Source organism: Engystomops pustulosus, chromosome 11 (genome assembly GCF_040894005.1).
Source record: "Engystomops pustulosus chromosome 11, aEngPut4.maternal, whole genome shotgun sequence".
NCBI classification, from domain to species: domain Eukaryota; kingdom Metazoa; phylum Chordata; class Amphibia; order Anura; family Leptodactylidae; genus Engystomops; species Engystomops pustulosus.
The window spans coordinates 66,341,805-66,364,090 of NC_092421.1; the positions used below are offsets into that span (position 1 = coordinate 66,341,805).

General features: G+C 47.9%; 1 protein-coding gene across 1 annotated transcript in view; it reads right to left on the reverse strand.

Annotated features, from left to right (window-relative positions):
* SHOC2 (SHOC2 leucine rich repeat scaffold protein) overlaps positions 1-22,286 on the reverse strand; it is a 29,979-nt gene that overhangs the window by 5,330 nt on the left and 2,363 nt on the right. The window contains exons 2-8 of the mRNA XM_072129592.1: positions 12,032-12,924; positions 6,931-7,068; positions 3,603-3,733; positions 1,924-2,112; positions 903-1,025; positions 681-818; positions 202-319 (exon numbers count right to left, since the gene is read on the reverse strand). Of these exons, the coding sequence (XP_071985693.1) occupies positions 202-319; positions 681-818; positions 903-1,025; positions 1,924-2,112; positions 3,603-3,733; positions 6,931-7,068; positions 12,032-12,734 (1,540 nt within the window). The 5' untranslated portion in view covers positions 12,735-12,924. The remainder of the gene's footprint in view (positions 1-201; positions 320-680; positions 819-902; positions 1,026-1,923; positions 2,113-3,602; positions 3,734-6,930; positions 7,069-12,031; positions 12,925-22,286) is intronic.

A 22,286-nucleotide genomic window follows, 5' to 3' on the forward strand; every position in this document is an offset into this window, starting at 1 on the left:
TATTCAGATTTATCAGTGTTATCTGTGGTGTTACATAGGACTGCTGGACACATCTACTACATGATCTGTACTCAGAGAGATATCACCGTGTTATCTGTGGTGTTACATAGGACTGCAGGTAAAATCTACTATATGTTTTGTAAACCAGGTTATCACAGTTATCTGTGGTGTTAAATAGGACTGCCTGCAGTAGCTACTCACCTATTTCCTCTGGAAGATGCGACAAAAGATTTTCCCCCAGACCAAGGTGCGTCAGATTTGTCAAGTGGCCGATCCCTCTTGGTAAAGTTGTCAGCTGGTTGTTTGTCAGAACCAGTTTCTGGTAGGAATAAAGCATTTACAATGAGTGAGGGGCCCAGAAAATAGGTGCTGGAACCAATAAGTGTTGAACAAAAAAAACAAGCCTGAGATGAGCTTCAGACAGATTCAGTCCAGACAGTGCCTGCCATATTTAGAGGACTGGACCCAATGTGTGGCCTTGTTCCTCTTGCAGTACGGTTATCTATGCTGCTGCGAGTCCCTGACTTCTCAATGGACGATTATACTGAAGACATGATTACAAGTGATCGTCTTATAGGAGCATGGAAAGGGAGTGAGGGGCTGCGATCAGCTTGGGAAACATGGCCGACACATGATCCGTAGTTGATGGATTGAATGCGCTTGTGTGACCCTGCCCTTACCTGTAGGTCCTTTAGGTAGGCGATCTCATTCGGCAGAGACTCCAATTTGTTCTCCTCCAGATCCAACTCCCGTAGTTTACGTAGATTTCCGATCCCATGCGGAAGTTTCTTTAACAGATTGTTTGACAAGATTAAGACCTGCAAGAAATATGTAGCCATGTCAGAAGACCACCACGACTATGTTTACTGCAGCAACGGGTGAGGGAACCCTCCGCTGCTTACCTCAATAGAGACCAAACCAGAGACATCCTCCGGGATCTTGGTCAACTGGTTAGTAGCCAGGTTCAGCTCCACCATACTGGTCCACGTCCCAAAGTCCAGGGGCAAAGACGTCAACTGATTGTCCTGAAGGAGAATAAGGAGGAACGGTCATGAATAAAGCAAAAGCTTCATGTATCACACACATCTGCAATCCTCCTCGTCCCGGAGGAAGCTCCAAAATATATACTGCCATATAGTGAGAAGACAACACAATACAGTACATGCAAGTTCTCAGGTATTCTGTGAGGCCATACACTGTGTCCAGGGGACCCTCTGTGATAATGCAGTCCCCGTCCCTAAGAGAGTCCAGAACTTTAGGGAAGGGAATAGATTAGGGAAGATCTTTCTGATTTGTGGGTGTCTGACTGCTGGAATCCATTCTGGAATCCATCCTGGAAGGACAGAATGGAGCATAGTCACGGATAGTGGATGTAGAGCATAGTGACCACCCCTCGGACCCCCACCTGCCCACAACCAGAAGGAGGATGTGGGATTCCACGTGCAGGGCTAATGCATTCACTTCTATGGGACTGATGGGTTTGGAGGGAGCATAAAATAATATGGGGTCCTAATGGTTAAACCCCTCCATCCTGTACATTGCAGAGACCCTGATGTTACTTTGACGATCAGCAACATTTCGGCTAAATATTTGATATTCTGTCTTATTGACAGGTCCATACAAGGCCTCGAATGTGCAGGATTTTGTAAAAGGGTCTTCAGAACTTTTTCAAATTATACTTTGTACACAAAGAGGATGGGAGGATGATTAGAACCTGGGACAGATGACTATATACAGAGGGAGCAGGCACAGGGTTTCCCCAGTCCCTGGACCTCCAGGATCAGAGGATGATTAGAACCTGGGACAAATTACTATATACAGAGGGAGCAGACACAGGGTTTCCCCAGTCCCTGGACCTCCAGGATCAGGACTTTCTCTATATTGGAGTAAGAAGTGACAGCTCCCGTGTCGTCAGGCACTCACCTTCATGTTCAGTTTACTTAACACTTTAGCTCTGGAGAAAATTCCAAATGGGATTTTATTAATGCGATTATGCTCCATATTGAGGGAGTAAATAGTGGAAAACTGGGAGGGTCCACCGACGGGGTAAGACTGGAAACAGTTCCGGGCCAGGGTCAGGCTGGTCACCTTCACCAGGCTAGAAAGGAGGCCCTGCGGAAGAGAAATAGGGGAAAGGGTTAAACACAAGTGTTATGGGGGAAACAGTCAGCAGATAGGACCATGTAGACTGCACGCAGTGTATGGTGGTGGTCCTAGGCAGCTGTATAACTCACATACATTGTGACAAACCCTCAGCTGTATAACAAGGGGAGGAGCAGGACGAGTAGCGTATACTGCAAGCCAAGCCCTTCACTATAGTGAGCATCATAACCACTATAGTGTCCCTCAACATTTCATAGACCTCTGCTTGCTAGCAGGGAATAGAACCCTTACCTCTTCTACCCAAAACAAACCTAACACTTTACAGCTGAGGCTTTGCTACTTTAGGATTTAGTTTAAGCAATGACTTCTGGTTGAGGGGAACCTCCCGCTTTTCTGCCTTGGGCACAGGTCACACATTGCATAGTAATTTCTATTAAGGGGGTACAAACTAACTCCCCTTTAAGAATAAAACTGACACCTCCCACCAATGACTGGTTAAAGTGGATGGACAGCAATACATAGAACATCCCCCACCCCCCACCAAATCTGCAGGGTGACCTTGGCTTATATGCTAACTTTCATGTCAAATTCCAGTTAACCCTTTAATCCCCTAAGTATATACACCTCTTTCAGCCTCACCTGTAAGAGGAATGTGGAAACGCTAGAATTTAACCCCATAACTGCTGTACAGTTCAGAGACACTAAATACTGAATACTGTATGTTTAATGGCTAAAGTGTTAAGCCTGCAGCGTGAAGACGAGGAGGAACAGCGGCTCCACGACCGACTGCACAGCGGATCCAGCGTCAGGGCGTGTTTACAGAGCGGAGGAATTATTGGCAATTGCTGCAATCATGACTAATTTATGAAGCCATTTGCAGAAAATTCTACTCCCTGTGTTGACAGTAACAGCTCTACCGGAGCAAAAGCGGGAAATATAATAACCCATAATAACATCACCCCAACCACGTATGGAAACCAGCAACAGGGAGATAGCATCACATATACAATATATAGAGGGAGGTTGCATTAGGTACATACACGACATTACTGCTTCAGCATTACTCCAGAGCTGCCCTCACTATTCTGCTGCTGGTGTAGTCACTGTGTACAGACATGACTATTTATCCTGTACTGATCCTGAGTTACATCCTGTATTATACTCCAGAGCTGCACTCACTATTCTGCTGCTGGTGTAGTCACTGTGTACAGACATGACTATTTATCCTGTACTGATCCTGAGTTACATCCTGTATTATACTCCAGAGCTGCACTCACTATTCTGCTGGTGGTGCAGTCACTGTGTACAGACATGACTATTTATCCTGTACTGATCCTGAGTTACATCCTGTATTATACTCCAGAGCTGCACTCACTATTCTGCTGGTGGTGCAGTCACTGTGTACATACATGACATTACTTATCCTGTACTGATCCTGAGTTACATCCTGTATTATACTCCAGAGCTGCACTCACTATTCTGCTGGTGGATAACCTCACCTCTGGCAGAGTGGATATATTGTTATTCTCCAGGTTCAACTCGTCCAGCTCGCTGCATTTTGCCAAGGACCGTGGTATTGCCGACAGGCGGTTGTATCGCAGTCCGAGGCGGTTCAGGCTGGAGAGGTTTCCTAAGGGATGTAACAGAGGGGAGAGGTAAGTACTGTACATACAAATCCATATTGATCGAGATGCAGGAGACTGATCAGTGCCAATTTCAGATTGCAGGCTGTGCTGGTCAATAAGGTTTGCTTGTTAGCATATAAAAAACCCGTCTTCCCACATGGTGCTTCAAGGGGTTCCATCAGTGTAGAGTATATTAAGGGTTAATGTCCGCGCTGCACTTATAGCTTATTAAATATGTAACACCCAAGAACGCAAGTAACAATGTGTGGAGCTCCTCGGAGGGTCCATCTGCCCCAACATGAAGACATCAAAACCCCCGGATGCCACTAATACGGATAATAAGCGTGATCAGTGCATCCGGGAAGAGGTGACATGTGGGGCGGAGCCTATGATACACCGGAGGGTTAGTAGGAGATTGAAGTCAAGTACATGAAGGGCTTCCACTCCTGGCATCGTCTTATAAAGCACGGCTTGCTGTCAGTGAATGAGAACACTCCTGGTGAAAGGCAGAGGCAGTAACTTTGTATACAGCTAGTTTTGATACAGACAATTGTATCCTGTCTAGTTTGTTACAGTGTATCAGTCTGGTGTACACAGAATGCAGAAAATGGGACCAGCACTGCACAAAATAATGTGATGCGTGCTCTGGTGTCCAGACTGTTCAGCTCACAGAGCATTGTCTAGACTAGATACAATTGTCTCCACTTCTCATCTGAGACCAGGACTCGCTATGTACAGGGTCTGCAGTCTGTATCCAATCTAGACAATGCTTTAAGAGTCAAATCCAACTCAATGCCAGTTTTCTAACATTGTATATGCTTGGTTTCCAGACCATCTAGCTCACAGAGCATTGTCAAGAAAGCCACCAACTCTAAATCCTATACATAGGCAGTCTTGCTCTCAGCTGAGGGTTTGCTTCCAGGGCATCCAGACCAGACAATGCTCTGTGAGCTAAAAACATGAGCAGCCGCTGCACGTCACTCTGCTAGTTTGCTACATTGTATAAACACAGTCCAATGTACAAACTACAGCATAAGGGCTCATTCACATGGCCGTCTGCGTGGACGTACTTGCGGCCGCAAATTTGCAGCCGCATGTACGTCTCCATAGATTGTAATAGCGGCGCGGCGCAGATACGGTGCCACATATGTGTGCCACCGATTCGGGCCGCACACCGCAAAAAGATAGAGCATGCTCTATCTTTCGGCGAGTATGCGGCCATGTGCCGCTAGTCTCTATGGAGGGAGGAGGGGTCACCGCACGGCAGGCATACCGCGTGTGAATGTACCCTAAAGTCTCTGCTGTTGACCACTTGTTACAGTTGGATCACATTGGATTTGACAGCAGGACTGCCTGCAAAACAGGTGTTCTCATTCATTGACAGCAAGCAAAAAGTATGGTCAAGAATTTAAGGGGGCAGATCTATTCATCCTGTGAAGTCAGATGCAACAGCGTTACGAGGTGATAAAGCCGATGCATCATTGGAATTTACAGCATTTATCTGGCAAAATCTGGCAAACTTTAGCGCAAAGGAGGACATTAAGCCAACCACCTTCCACTAGGCCACACCTCCTTGACAGGAAATTGTAAGACAACATGACCTCATCTTGTCATGTGGCCCTGGTGCCCTATCCCAAATGATGTGCCCGGCAGATATTTTGGAGTTCATACACCAAATTAGCACTTGAGGAGGGTACAGGACAGCTGAAAGGAGAGGTACTGGCTCTCAATGAGGAGACTCAGCAATGCATCATGGGAAAAAATGCAAAGCAGTTCAAAATACACAAAGGGGACACCCAGTGGGTCATGTGCCTTATACTCTCTGCTACATCACAAGTCTCATCTATTCCGGACTATAGACTGACCATTTGGATGTAGCCTATACTGGTACATTGTAACAAATACTCAGAGCAAACCAAGTATCCAGCACTTGTAAGGTAAACTTCATGGCATCTTAATGGATGTCGATAAAAACATACCAGGGAAAACAGATGGAGCACCAGGTATAACAGACCTATGAGTATCGCCATCAAGGCTTAATCGTGATCTAGGAGATGGTGAAACGCGTAGGTCCGTTATACTTTGTGCTCCATCTGCAGTCACTGTTTCTTTCTCCCTTTACATCAAAGATGCCGCAACGTTTACGCTGTGTTCTCAGGCCATCTACGCATGCAGCCAGGAGGTGGATTACCCTTTTGCTTTGTAACAAATCCTCAGCAGTGCGACCGAGAGGGGATCACAATGCAAGAAATGGGTGAAGACAACACAACCGGTGTGGGGATGTAGCTATAGTATCACTGTACTGACACACTGTAACGCAGCACTAGAGACATTTTACTGCTTCTCTCTGCAGCCACATGACTCAACCGCAGGATCATCATTTACTAAAATACAGGGTTGTGACACTATGGAAACCACAGTCATGTTGTCACTCCTCTACGAAGGAAGGAGAGGACCGGGCTCTCTGCAGCCAGTGTTATGTATTGCCCCCTTGTACGTCGTTAGTAGCAGCAGGATTGTGATATAGGTGTTTAAATACCAGGATTATAGCTTCTCCAAGTGTCCTCACACTTCTGTGCTCTGTACTCTCTGCAGTCAATAGTAGGTATTGACCCTGGAGAGATCATAACACTGTATGTTGTTAGTAGATGCAGAACTGTGATATATTGTTTTAGATTGCAGGATTGTAGCTTCGAATAGTACTTTGCTCTATGCAATGAGTTAATCTGCAGCCACTCCAATTTAAGTAAAAGATACAGCGGGATTCAGGCTGGATAATACAGAGTCGTTCAGAACAGAGGGTAGGGACTGTAGAGTAGTACGATGCAGTGAGCAAAGCAGTGCGAGGATATGCCCCCCGAAATACAAATCCATATTTCACAGTCCTCCTGCTACTAACATACATAAAGTTATGATTACACATCTCTCAAGGGCCAGTACATTGGATGCAGAAAGCACAGCAGTGTGAGGACACACCCAGTGCACTTGGAGAAGCTACAAACCTGTAATATAAATCCATATTTCACAGCCCTGCTGCTCCTTTAATTACATAAAACTGAAAAATACCTTTAAGAGTAACCACGTTGATACCTCTGTGTAGGATGTGTGGACACAGTATGAAATATGAATGAGAACTGTGTAAAGTGTCAGCACAAATATGCCTCTTGTAAAAACATGCAGCGCCCCCTGGGGGTCTTCTTACCTATTGTCTCAGGCAGGTCCAGGAGCTCGTTGTGCTGCAGGTCCAGGTTGGTGATCTGGGTGCAGTTGCCGATCTCTTTCGGTAGGTGCTCCAACTGATTGTGGGCTACGTCCAGCGTGATGAGATTACACAGCTCCCCTGAGGATACAAAGAGTAAAAACTGAGGACAAGGACCACCAGAAGAGGTCACCACCGGCCACTAACAGCAGCTACTAACGTGCATGGTTACATTGTCAGCCATTCGCTACATTTTTCATTTTGTTTGGATGAGAATTACTGCGCTAATCCCAGATAAGAGCAGATTATACACAAACTCCATATCATCTAATCATTCCCCAAATACTCACCAGGACTGCCAAAACCTCAGAACGGATTGTATTTGTGGACCGGAGAAATCACACAACATGCTAAATTCTGCATTGCCAAATCTGAAAGATGCAGTATCCTCCAGAGTGGCACTCACTATTCTGCTGTTGGTGCAGTCACTGTGTACACACATGACATTACTTATCCTGTACTGACCCCGAGTTACATCCTGTATTATACTCCAGAGCTGCACTCACTATTCTGCTGCTGGTGCAGTCACTGTGTACACACATGACATTACTGATCCTGTACTGATCCTGAGTTACAGCCTGTATTATACCCCAGAGCTGCACTCACTATTCTGCTGCTGGGGCAGTCACTGTGTACATACATGACATTACTTATCCTGTACTGATCCTGAGTTACATCCTGTATTATACCCCAGAGCTGCACTCACTATTCTGCTGCTGGTGCAGTCACTGTGTACATAAATGGCATTACTTATCCTGTACTGATCCTGAGTTACATCCTGTATTATACTCCAGAGCTGCACTCACTATGTACATACATGACATTACTTATCCTGAGTTACATCCTATATAATACTCCAGAGCTGCACTCACTATTCTGCTGCTGGTGCAGTCACTGGGCACATACATGACATTACTTATCCTGAGTTACATTCTTGATTTTGGGCTCTGCACATCTGATAGGAAGTAGAGGCCGGGGTCAGGGGCTCCCTCCCTGCTCTCTGTGTGACTGCAGGAAGCACGGCCCATGTATTGTTTGAGGGGTCTCTGAGGCAGTGACTACAGAGGGCACAGGACTGGCATGTGAGATGCAGCAATGTGCAGAAGGTGACAGAATGTAAAAACATAGGGGGCCAAAGATTCACCCCAACCAGAACATTATACTCCACTGCAATTGTCAGTCTGACCAAGCTATGACCTAAGCCCTGACCTTAGACCCCTAAGAAGTAGCCGTTTAAGGTTATCCTAGTCCTGCTACACACCCTCCATGGGACTAGTGTGGGACTACATGCCTCAGTCACCAGGAGGTTCACTTCACAGCCGGAGACAGGTGATGTACAAGCCTTGTAGTAGTCAACAAGGGACCGGCTAAAGCATTTAGAGTAGGGGTATTACTTGGATAAATCAAATGGAGTGCACAGAGCACAGCAGTGTGAGGTCTGATTACACATCTCTCCAGGGACAATACCCAACACTGACTGAAGAGAGCACAGCAGTGTGAGGGCACAGGCACAGTGCACTTAGAGATGCTTCAATCCTGGAATATAAATCCATATGTGACAGCCCTGCTGCTACTAACATACAGAAAATGAGAGCTTTGACCACAGCGATTTAAAAGGTTTTCCAGGGCCACCAACTTATACTGACATAAAAGATCCCTTTTATAGGAGGATGCAGGGTTACCTTAAAACTCCTGCATGTAAAAGGATTATTCCCATCTAGTCCAGCTCATGTTTCGTCACAGTGTGCCATGTCAATGGCTAAATATAAATATTCTGAAGTCTCCCATAGAGAGCGGCTTAATATTTCTGTGGGGTCCACTCTTCTAGATGTTGTCTATAGAGATTTGGGTGTGGGATTTAAGCAGCCCCTCGTCCTCCCCTCATCCAGCAGCTTGTGATCTGACAGAGCCATTCCTGGAAAGTATGATGAAGCAACCGCCAGATCCTGACGATGGGAATCTATTTTACGTCAACGGAAAAGAATTTTTATCCTGCACCAAAGCGCAAGAGAGACTCAGAGGGGAGGTCAGCGCCCGACATTAACCCTCTGCTGTCATGTCAGCCCCAGGGAACACCGGAAAGGGCAGAGAGGGAAATGCAAATAGCACGGATGCAGATGACGGGAACGTGAAACATGCAAAGGATCCGTTTACTAACCAGCTGCAATTGTTACACAATGTATCCAGATGTAACGGAGGGCCTGGTCCTTTAAGGACTGGGTGTATGTCCTGGTGGTTAATATGTATCAATTTCTCCCTGTAATAATCGCAAGTGGAAAGTAACAAAGTATCAAAGTATGATAAACAGCGCCACCCTCTCTTAAAGGGGAAGCGGAGTTCCTGATTACTAGAGGAATGTAGTAACTTACACAAGGAGACTTCCTCCTCGCTCGTAACGCCAGCGGCTTCCTTGTTTACAACGAGGAGGTAACCAGGAAAGGTTGCAATCAGCCACCTTCACTTGTAACCCATTACATCAGAGCGCAGCCCATTTCCTAAGACTCTACACAATGACCAGGGGTGAGAGTATCCAGATGTAATCTTCCTACTATGTCCATGTATATTCACAGATACCCAATACACTTGGTCCGAGACAGCCTGCACTGTAATGGCACCAGGAGGAACTGGATGAACAGTGCTGTGTGTAACGCTGCCGTGTATGAAAGCATCGGAGGGCAATAAAGAAATCTGGACAATGCGTTATAGAAGTCTCACTATATTCACTAGGGTCAGTGATATCCGGGAGACCAGTAGGGTCCAAACCTGCCGACTGCAGTGACACTGGAGCCGTGCAGCTCAGTCCGACTTAAGTACACTGGGGTAATGTAATTGGCGAATCCTCACACTGCTGTGTTCTGTGCTCTTTGGAGCCAGTGTTAGATATTGTCCCTGAAAAGATGTGTAATCATACTGCTGGCTATGCAACAGGACCGATATACTCAAGGGTACTCAAGACATCTTCTCACACTGCAATGCTCTGTGCTCTCTACTTGACACTGCTTTAATCCCCTCTTCTATGAGTAAAAGCAATAATATTGTACTGAGGGGAGAATTAGTTCAGTGTACAGAACACAGCAGTGTTACGACGCACATCCAGTGCACAGAAGCTACATTTCACAGTCATGCTCACACATTTTCCAGGGATAATGCCCAACACGGGCTGGAGAGAGCACTGTGGACACATTTCTAGTGCACTTGGAAAAGCTACAATCCTGGAACATAAATCCATATATCACAGTCCTGCTGCTACTAACAACATACACAGCTGTATGATTACCCATCTCTCCAGGGACAATACATAACACTGCCTGCAGAGAGCACAGAAGTGTTAGATATAAGTATACATCTCTCTAAGGATAATACACAGCACTGGATGTAGTCTGTGTCTGTTTCAATTGTGAGCGTCTCTGCTCCATTCACTTTAATGAAAACAATGAACAAAGTACATCTGTGCAGCTGGAGTATCAATGTAAAGATGGATTGCTTCCATTCAGATACAGCAAGCAGAGATGGTAAAAATATAAGTGGAATGAAGTCTATCACCAGGTTGATAACTTACTAGTCCATACACCTGAAAGCTGAAGATTTGTTACTTTTATCCAGTCTAGAAAACCTTTTGTTTGCCATGTTCTGAAGTATCCTCCCTCCCGTGTTTGTTACAATGTATCAGTCTTCACAGACTAAAGCTTGCATGGAAACTACCCCTAATCTGCACAACGTCCTATAGACACATGCATGAAACCTGTCCCCGCAGTCGCACAGCCGCCTCGTCACGCTTTGTAATTCGAGATATTTTTCCTGTTTCATGACGAGGCAGGAAGCGCCTTTTCTGGATTTTTCGAGGGGAAGGAGAGGACACACTTCTATATAATCCTCTGTTCCAGTAGAAGGGAATCGCTCCCATTCAATGCAGAGCAGCGGACTGGAATATATATGTAAAATCCCAACTATGATTCATCTATAGGCACAGTGAAGACATACAAGGGTGAATGCAGCTCTAGAGGTGACTAGAGTAGACTAAATTATGGCAATATGGAAATAAAAGTGAAGTAGAACAGAAGTCCATAAAATTAGCATGCGGCAACAAATGGCTCTATAGGGCTGCGTTCACACAACAGATCTTAAAGGACATCTACCACCAGTATGAAGGATTGTAAGCCAAGTACACTGACATACGTGTGCGTCCCCTCTTCTTTAAGCTTCTTATTTTAGAGGATGCAGGGGTTGTGTCATTTCAGAACCCTTATCTTCTGAAGTACCTCAATTTTTTTTAGTTGCCTGTATTGTCCAGTTCTGTAGCAGAGAACCATAAACTGAAAACCGAGTGTCATCTTTAATATTTCACCAGTAGCAGGTTTCTAGGTGCTATAAGATAGAAGATAGGGGCTAGTTGGTAAGTGGGGTAAAATAGTTGGCAGGTTCCCTTTGAAGGATAGACAAATAACATAGGGCGGAATAAAAAAAGTTTATTCTGACCACTGGGACCCCCTAAAGACACATTTCAGAAGACAGCCTCTCCGGCACAGGTAGGTGGTGTAAGGTCAGTGTCATTTGAAAATTGGAGGTCCCATGCCTTCTAATGGGAGACATGCCCTGCTTCTTCATTCGCTTCTATGGGACTGCAGTAGGTAGTCATGTACGATGGCAGTGTCACAGAGAATGAATGGATAGCAAGGTGACACATTTACTAAGGGGAATGGGACTCTAGTATGACCCCCACCAATAAGCATGTGACCTCTTGGGCGAGTACTTGATGCTGGGACGGATGGAGGTAGCCGGGGCAGTGCTATAGAGAATAAATGGACTCTAGTATGACCCCCACCAGACAGCATGTCGCCCCCTATCCTTTGGGGCCTGCTGACCACCTGGACAAGCACTTACCAACCTCTGTGGACAGCTGCTTGATCTTGGGACTACTGCAGGTAGCTGGGTGTGATGGCAGAGCCATAGAGAATGAATTAATCTTAGAATGACCCCCACCAGTCATGATGTCATTCCCTAACCCTTGGGGCTTGCGGACCCCCCCCCCCGGACAAGCACTTACCGATCTCTGCGGGCAGCTGCTTGATCTTGTTCTCCCGGATGCTCAGCATGGTCAGCTTGCTCAGGGCCTTGATGTCCTTCTCCACAGTGGTGAGACGATTGAAGCGCAAGAAGAGGGTGGTGAGGGAGCTCAGCTTGTACACCACGGCCGGGATCTCCCGCAGCTTGTTGTGCCGCAGGTCCAGCATGCGCAGCTTCTTCAGGTTCTCCAGAGTGTCTGGCAAGCTGGTTAAAGAGTTCTCGCTAAGAGCCAGTGTAACCAAGTTCACCAGGCTGCCCACCTCTGCTGGCAGCGAGGGCAGCTTGTTACCATATAAATAAAGTTCTGTGAGTTGTGTCAGCTCCTTGATGGAGGCCGGGAGCTGGTGGATGGACTTCTTGGCCAAGTCCAAGCGGGTCGAGTTCTCCTCCCGACATTTGTTCAGTTCCTTTATCACCTCAGCATTGCTGGCCTTCTTACGCAGGCCAGAGACCCCCGAGGGGCGCTTTATTGTGTTGTCCACAGAGAAGGCCACTCCGGGCTGCGCTCCCCCGGACTCCTTTTTCCCTTCTTTGGCATTGACTTTGGTCTTGGGGTCCTTGTCTTTGTTCTCTTTCGTAGGAGCCCCAGAGGCCTTGGCATCTTTATCACGGTCCTTGACCGCCATAGGCCCCTTGGGGTCTTTATCCTTGGGGTCCTTTTCTTTTCCTATGCTGCTACTCATAGTGAAGGATTAGGCCAATAACCTCATGAACACAACATGGGCCGAGCAGAGGAGAATCCGCAATCTCCAAAGAAAGAAATAGAAATCCGAGGAGCTCACGACTGTATACAGATTGCCCCAGCTACATGGTTTATATCCCCGAACAGAGAAGACGCCAGTGGATGATAGAATCAGATCTGGGTTATATCATCTGCAAGAAAAATACAAGAGTATAAAATTTGCAGCAAAAAAGCAACAAGTCACAATGTAGATTGGTATGTATTGTCCCTGAATATATTAAGACCTTTGTGTATGTTCATAGTAGTAGCAGAACTGTGATATATGGAGTTTATATTCCAGAATTGTAGAATCTCCAAGTGCATTGTGCCTGTGTCCTCACACTGCAACTCGTGTTATGTATTGTCCCTGGTCAGATGTGTAATCAGACCTTTGTGTATGTTTCTGGTAGCAGCAGGACTGTGAAATATAATGCTCCATGGCCCGTCTTCTAATCAAGTGTAAAAGCTATTTAATTAACTGGACTAATACAGCAGTGAAGAAGGGCATGAGAAAGAGCAGATCACTGCACAAAGCAAAGCAGTGTGAGGACAGACATTTGTGTATGTTGCACATTGGACCAGGACTGTGATATATGGATTTCAATTCCATTCCAGGATTGTAGATTTTGTGCACTGAAAGCGTGTCCTAACACTGCTGTGTCCTCTGCTTTGATTAACTGCTTGCAGTATTCATGCTGAACAATGTTATTGCTTTTACCCATAGAAGAGGGGATTGAAGCAGTGTAAATTAGAGAGCACAGCAGTGTGAGGACTACCAGTGCACTTGGGGAAGCTGCAGAATAGAATATAAATCCATATATCACAGTCCTGCTGCTCCCAACAACATACTCAAAGGTCTAATCACATCTCTCCAGGGACAATACATAACACTGGCTCTAGAGAGCACAGAGCACAACAGTGTGAGGACATGCCCCCCAGTACAATCCTGGAATATAAATCCATATATCACAGTCCTGCTGCTACTAACATGCCCAGTGGTCTGATTACACAGCTCTGCAGGAACAATACATAAGACTGAAAGCAGTTTGTATGGTCACACATGCTGACAGGTTCCCTTTTAGAGACCATGACAGTGTGTCTTACACCTGGACACTGAGGCTTCTCTCCAGACATACAACTATTCATCTAAACACACAAGTCAGGTGATCCCGTCTGTGTTGTTCTAGGGCAGGTATCTGCAGGGTCTGTGATTTTTGTTTCTTATAAAACAGTGACATGCAACAAAAGCTTAAAAAAGGAAGAAGCGCCGCAGCGCTGAGGCCCCAACCACCTGTGCAAATATCTGAGCGGTAACATGCCCCCACCAGACATGCTAGATCTCTGCCCAAAAAACATCATTTACAATAAATTTTAGTGAAAAAGTTAAAGTAGGTAACAATAACCAATACAGAATGGAGAACAATATCGCCTTTCTTTCTGCACTACCTATCGTCAGTCTCCATGGACCTAGAAGACTTTCCCTCACCCAGAAAATAAGTCTGGTCTGTGCTCCAGGCCCAAGTGAGAGGCTGCAGACGCTACTGTAAGTACATGGCTGCAGAAATATACATGCATTATCAGGCCCCCGATAGATACAATTATCACGAGATTCTGCTGTAAGCACAGGCCCCGGATACATACTTACCGTATTTATAGGACCAAAAGACGCTCTTTTTACCAAGAAAAAAAGTCTTACAAGTTGAAGGTCAGAAGGATCCAGTACTACCAGACGCTACTGAGATCATGGGAAGCTCTGATCAAACGTTTCAAACAACCTCAGAGACATGCCCCTGCTCCCCCAACTGACACAGCACCCCTTGTGCTCCCTTGCCTCTGCTAAACCCCCCCCCTCCAGTCTCTCCTCACCTACCTCCGCTCCCCCCCCCACCCCAACTCACCTGCCTCCGCTTACCCTCCCCCGCCCCTCCACACCTGCTCCCCCTGACCAGATGACCTTTTGGATGACCAAATCAAAAGTGCATCTTATAGTCCATAAAATACAGTATAATGTCTGAATGTATCAAAATTATTTCACAGCATGCAACGCTGAATGACAAGGAAGAAAACGGCAACTAGTAGATTAATGGGATCACAATCACCACAAGATGTCAAAATGGCAAATCTGGGTAATTTGGGGGGTGGATGGAGAGGAGCTTCCAGCACAAAACACGCTTGAAACACATAAAAATGTAAAAACTGGTAAAACCTGAAATTGTAATTCTCTGTACAACCTCCAAATACAAGGAAATCACAGAAAAATCACAGAAGATCAGTCACAGTCCAGTTATAGGGAAGGAGGTAACAAAGGCGCAAAATATAAACGAGTGACAAAAGTCGTTACTAAAATATGCCAAACGCTCCAAGGATCCCAACTATTTGTGGACACATTCTCCCCTCCCCCGCACCGGACCACGCTCATCGCTCAGGTTCACGTCTGGAAGTTGCTCCTGGGCTGTTTTCAAAAATTGCATAAAAAGGTAAAAAAAAAAAATCTTCTTTACCACAAATGTCAGTAATGTGAATAAATTACTAAAAACGTCAATGTATCATCACTCAGCCCTCCCTGCAACGGACCCCACAGCTTCCTCCGTGGTCAAGTGAAGCAGGTCCGCTTTGGGTGCCTAAAAATCCCCCAAAAAATTCATCCTGGGGGTCACAGAACGGACAAATTCAAGCAGTGACAGATCCTTATTCAGCTGCATCTTCCATCCACTTCACTATGAGGGGGGTCAGGAGGGTGAAGGGGTCCACCTGCTCCCTTGTGGGGTAGTAGGAGCTGGGATGGGTCTTCCAGTTTCTCTAATAACCATAATTATAGGGGTTTTCTCCCATATATGGCCCTTTGTTTGTTGGGGTCCGATTGCTGGAACCCCCAATGATTTCAGGAATGTTACATGTGAATGGAGTGGTAGGATGCAGACAAATGCTTCACTCACACACCTCTTAAGATAATCGGGAGGACCCCCCCCAACTGGACAATCACCCCCACCCACATTGCTCGGTTGGGAAAACCCCTTTAAATGTCCGATCACATTTATCAAAGACGTTATTAATATTTCACTCTGCTTGCGGTCAATGAATGGAAGCTGAACTCCAGATACAAACATTCAGGAAGCGTTTCCTCCTCATTATGTCAGGCATTCCGCAAGATGTAACAAATTATCAGGACAGAAGGGAGAGGAGTCTGTGGTTATTGGCTACAACAGTAACAAACTGTCAGCTGGGAGAAGTTTGGGGATGTAATCAAAGAAGATTTCCATTCACTTGCAGCAAACAGAGATCTTAACAACGCCAATAGGGACAGCCTGGTCCATAGAGACAGAACCTGCTGCACTTTGTCACTATATAATCTGCAGTATCACCAGAAGACTGAGGCCCCTGCGGCTGTCGCCCGTCACTTCTCGCCCTGCCATCTCAGAAGCAGGAAGTTGCCCCGAGTTCAGCTCCTGGGGCTGGAGGAAATGAATAAAACAATGCAGATGCTTATAAATTGTAGTGCACCTCTTGTGAGCCGGGGCGTGGAGATCAGGAGGCGACACTTAACCCTTCCCGTGACTGACACTTTACAAAGCGGGAAGGAGCAGCGGCACAACACTCCCTTTATTTTACGAGGCCACAGATCCCTTTGTACCTGCGTCCCCTGGCAGACGCCAAAAACCTGTCACAATGCAGCAAAACCACCCCGAGGAAAGACACTATCCTCCATACACCACGAGACAACCATTACTGAGGAGACACATTGTAACAGATCAGACACGACACAACAAGTACTTTAACCTCTTCACTGCCCGGAATAACATTCCTGCCGCTATCATCTGAAGACCTCAAGACCAAAAAAAATGTGCAAAATGATTTGTCAAAACGTTATGGATGAAGACAACCGAATTCATGTTCCCCCAGCTGTGTGCAATAAGACCCCCTTAAAGTGCCTACAAACATGGAGGCGACTAAGACAAACAAGCAGTCCATATAACCATCAGCCTGGGCTCCACTAAAACATCCATGCATCCTATTTGAAAGGATTGGGACAAAACAACATACCTGCAACAACAGCACTGCACCCAAGCTACATCCTGGATTATACCCCAGAGTTGCACTCACTATTCTGCTGCTGGTGCAGTCACTGTGTACATACATGACATTACTTATCCTGTACTGATCCTGGGTTACATCCTGTATTATACCCCAGAGCTGCACTCACTATTCTGCTGCTGGTACAGTCACTGTGTACATACATGGCATTACTTATCCTGTACTGACCCTGAGTTACATCCTGTATTATACCCCAGAGCTGCACTCACTATTCTGCTGCTGGTACAGTCACTGTGTACATACATGGCATTACTTATCCTGTACTGACCCTGAGTTACATCCTGTATTATACTGCAGAGCTGCACTCACTATTCTGCTGCTGGTGCAGTCACTGTGTACATACATGACATTACTTATCCTGTACTGATCCTGAGTTACATCCTGTATTATGCTCCAGAGCTGCACTCACTATTCTGCTGCTGGTGCAGTCACTGTGTACATACATGAGATTACTTATCCTGTACTGATCCTGAGTTACATCCTGTATTATACTCCAGAGCTGCACTCACTATTCTGCTGGTGCAGTCACTGTGTACATACATGACATTACTTATCCTGTACTGATCCTGAGTTACATCCTGTATTATACTTCAGAGCTGCACTCACTATTCTGCTGCTGGTGCAGTCACTGTGTACATACATGACATTACTTATCCTGTACTGATCCTGAGTTACATTCTGTATTATACTCCAGAGCTGCACTCACTGTTTTGCTAGTAGATTCAATGTGCACATATACCTAGGAGTTAATGGGTTAACCTGTGAACTGAATACGTCTGTATATGTCACCTGGGAACCTTTGACCCTCTTCCCTTAGGACGTTGCCCTTTAAAATTTGTTTACTATGTCTCAGTCTGCACCCGTCTGCCATACATACATATCACCATATTTAAGGGTTCAATTGGGATCAGATTTTCCTTAAACTATGGTGTTTGCAGGAATATGATCGGAATCCCTCTGGCTATGAAGAGACTACAAGTCTCAGCCTCCCCTAGGCTACAGATATTAAAGTGAATGTTATCAAATATGAGGATTTTCATGTAAATCTGACAGAAGGAGCTCTGCCATAATCCTATAATCCCCAAATGGCCGGACTTACTAAACACAGACAAATAGATTGGACGGCAGAAGTGACCCCGGGGCCGCTACACAGGGTGCAGACCCCGAGAGACCAGGGAGCGGCACAGCCGCGAATATAAAGAGCAACTCTGCCCACACAACTACTACAAGGCCGGAGCAGAGCAGTGGAGATCAGCAGCTGCCAGAAACCTGGAACTGCTCATCTCATGTTGGGGGGCCCCTCCATTCAGGGGGAACATAATGGGACTGGCTAAAGGTCTGCTGATATCCCCTACACATAGGACATGGGATAAACTGATCAGTGGGAGCAGCTGTATGGGAAGGCAATAGGACCTTCCTATGTAGTAGGCCATCACCACCATTTGTCCTCACACTCCAGGATGATGTGATAGGTAGAGAGCCTCTAAAAGTATAAATCTGCACAGGACAGCCCCTTTAAATAAAAGGAATCGAAGCGAATAAGGACCCATCTACATGTAAATGGCTCCTGAAGACAATAATTGTTACAGAGAAGCCACAGAAAAGCTGCTACCAATACACAGATGTAAAGGTAAAACTCTGCTCATGACATAATCACCCCAACTACATAAAGGGGATCTAAAGAGCATCACACGATAAACCTTAAAGGGAACATGTCAGCAGGTGTGACCAGACAGCAGCCAGTGCTACATGTTATCCCTGGAGAGATGTGTAATCAGAACTTTGTGTCTGTTAGTAGCAGCAGCACTGTGATATATGGATTTCTATAGCAGTGTCCTCACACTGCTGTGCTCTACAGCCAGTGTAATGTATTGTCCCTGGAGAGCTGTGTAATCAGACCACTGTGGAAGTAGAAGCTGGACTGTGAAGTATGTACTCATATCTCAGCATTGTAGTTTCGCCACAGGAGATGTTCTCACACTGCTGTGATCTTTGCTCTCTGCAGGCAGTGTTTGGAATTGTCTCTGGAGATATGTTTATTTTTATATGTTAGTAGCAGCAGGATTGTGATACATATGATTTATGTTTCAGGATTGTAGCTTCTCCAACCGCACTAGTGGAGAGGAGAGGGGGAAATTTTCTCACACAGTTGTGCTCTGTGCTCTCTGTATTGAGCTGAGCAACAAGCTCTTGTCAAAGTAAAAGTTATAGCTTCTGGATGTAAAGTACAGCAACCACCGACAGAATGTGAGGCTCGGGCACAAAAAACAACCCTGCACCGCCAAGTTACTCTGCCCAGGGTGTGACCCCCACAGAGGATCCTGGAGCAGAAGCCTCCTCTGGATTCTTGTCTTGTACATATTGGCGTCTTCCCTACTGATCACTCTGTCGCTTCAGACAAGGTGGGGACGGGATGTGGCAGCTATAGATGAAGAGGGCGATGACACTTTAGGGTGTCAAATGATGGGGGGCTCTGGGCACTGTATGATGGGGGAGCCCGTGGGCTCTGCATGATGGAGGGGGGGGGGGGGGAGAGAACTGGGAACTACATGATGGGGGGGAAAGAACTGGGCACTACATGATGGGGGGGGGGGGAGAACTGGGCACTACATGATGGGGGGGGGGGGAGAACTGGGCACTACATGATGGGGGGGGGGGGAGAACTGGGCACTACATGATGGGGGGGGGGAACTGGGCACTACATGATGGGGGGGGGGGACTGGGCACTACATGATGGGGGGGGAGAGAACTGGGCACTACATGATGGGGGGGGAGAGAACTGGGCACTACATGATGGGGGGGGGGGGAGAACTGGGCACTACATGATGGGGGGGAGAGAACTGGGCACTACATGATGGGGGGGAGAGAACTGGGCACTACATGATGGGGGGGAGAGAACTGGGCACTACATGATGGGGGGGAGAGAACTGGGCACTACATGATGGGGGGGGGGAACTGGGCACTACATGATGGGGGGGGGGGAACTGGGCACTACATGATGGGGGGGGGAGAACTGGGCACTACATGATGGGGGGGGGAGAACTGGGCACTACATGATGGGGGGGGGGAGAACTGGGCACTACATGATGGGGGGGGGGGGGGGAGAGAACTGGGCACTACATGATGGGGGGGGGGAGAGAACTGGGCACTACATGATGGGGGGGGGAGAGAACTGGGCACTACATGATGGGGGGGAGAGAACTGGGCACTACATGATGGGGGGGAGAGAACTGGGCACTACATGATGGGGGGGAGAGAACTGGGCACTACATGATGGGGGGGAGAGAACTGGGCACTACATGATGGGGGGGAGAGAACTGGGCACTACATGATGGGGGGGGAGAGAACTGGGCACTACATGATGGGGGGGAGAGAACTGGGCACTACATGATGGGGGGGAGAGAACTGGGCACTACATGATGGGGGGGAGAGAACTGGGCACTACATGATGGGGGGGAGAGAACTGGGCACTACATGATGGGGGGGAGAGAACTGGGCACTACATGATGGGGGGGAGAGAACTGGGCACTACATGATGGGGGGGAGAGAACTGGGCACTACATGATGGGGGGGAGAGAACTGGGCACTACATGATGGGGGGGAGAGAACTGGGCACTACATGATGGGGGGGAGAGAACTGGGCACTACATGATGGGGGGGAGAGAACTGGGCACTACATGATGGGGGGGAGAGAACTGGGCACTACATGATGGGGGGGAGAGAACTGGGCACTACATGATGGGGGGGAGAGAACTGGGCACTACATGATGGGGGGGGAACTGGGCACTACATGATGGGGGGGGGGGAACTGGGCACTACATGATGGGGGGGGGGAGAACTGGGCACTACATGATGGGGGGGGAGAACTGGGCACTACATGATGGGGGGGAGAACTGGGCACTACATGATGGGGGGGGAGAACTGGGCACTACATGATGGGGGGGGAGAACTGGGCACTACATGATGGGGGGGGAGAACTGGGCACTACATGATGGGGGGGAGAACTGGGCACTACATGATGGGGGGGAGAACTGGGCACTACATGATGGGGGGGAGAACTGGGCACTACATGATGGGGGGGAGAACTGGGCACTACATGATGGGGGGGAGAACTGGGCACTACATGATGGGGGGGAGAACTGGGCACTACATGATGGGGGGGGAGAACTGGGCACTACATGATGGGGGGGAGAACTGGGCACTACATGATGGGGGGGAGAACTGGGCACTACATGATGGGGGGGAGAACTGGGCACTACATGATGGGGGGGAGAACTGGGCACTACATGATGGGGGGGAGAACTGGGCACTACATGATGGGGGGGAGAACTGGGCACTACATGATGGGGGGGAGAACTGGGCACTACATGATGGGGGGGAGAACTGGGCACTACATGATGGGGGGGAAAACTGGGCACTACATGATGGGGGGGAAAACTGGGCACTACATGATGGGGGGGAGCGAGCTCTGGGCACTATATGATGGGGGGGAGCGAGCTCTGGGCACTATATGATGGGGGGGAGCGAGCTCTGGTCACTATATGATGGGGGGGGGGGGAGTGAGCTCTGGGCACTATATGATAGGGGGGAGCAAGCTCTGGGCACTATATAATGGGGGGGGAGCGAGCTCTGGGCACTATATGATGGGGGGGGAGCAAGCTCTGGGCACTATATGATGGGGGGGCAAGCTCTGGGCACTATATGATGGGGGGGGGGCAAGCTCTGGGCACTATATGATGGGGGGGGAGCAAGCTCTGGGCACTATATGATGGGGGGTGAGCAAGCTCTGGGCACTATATGATGGGGGGGGAGCAAGCTCTGGGCACTATATGATGGGGGGGGGAGCAAGCTCTGGGCACTATATGATGGGGGGGAGCAAGCTCTGGGCACTATATGATGGGGGGGAGCAAGCTCTGGGCACTATATGATGGGGGGGAGCAAGCTCTGGGCACTATATGATGGGGGGGAGCAAGCTCTGGGCACTATATGATGGGGGGGGAGCGAGCTCTGGGCACTATATGATGGGGGGAGCGAGCTCTGGGCACTATATTATGGGGGGGGAGCGAGCTCTGGGCACTATATTATGGGGGGGGAGCGAGCTCTGGGCACTATATGATGGGGGGGGAGCGAGCTCTGGGCACTATATGATGGGGGGGGGGGAGCGAGCTCTGGGCACTATATGATGGGGGGGAGCGAGCTCTGGGCACTATATGATGGGGGGGGGGGGGGGAGCGAGCTCTGGGCACTATATGATGGGGGGGGAAGAGCGAGCTCTGGGCACTATATGATGGGGGGGGGAGCGAGCTCTGGGCACTATATGATGGGGGGGGAGCGAGCTCAGGGCACTATATGATGGGGGGGGAGCGAGCTCTGGGCACTATATGATGGGGGGGAGCGAGCTCTGGGCACTATATGATGGGGG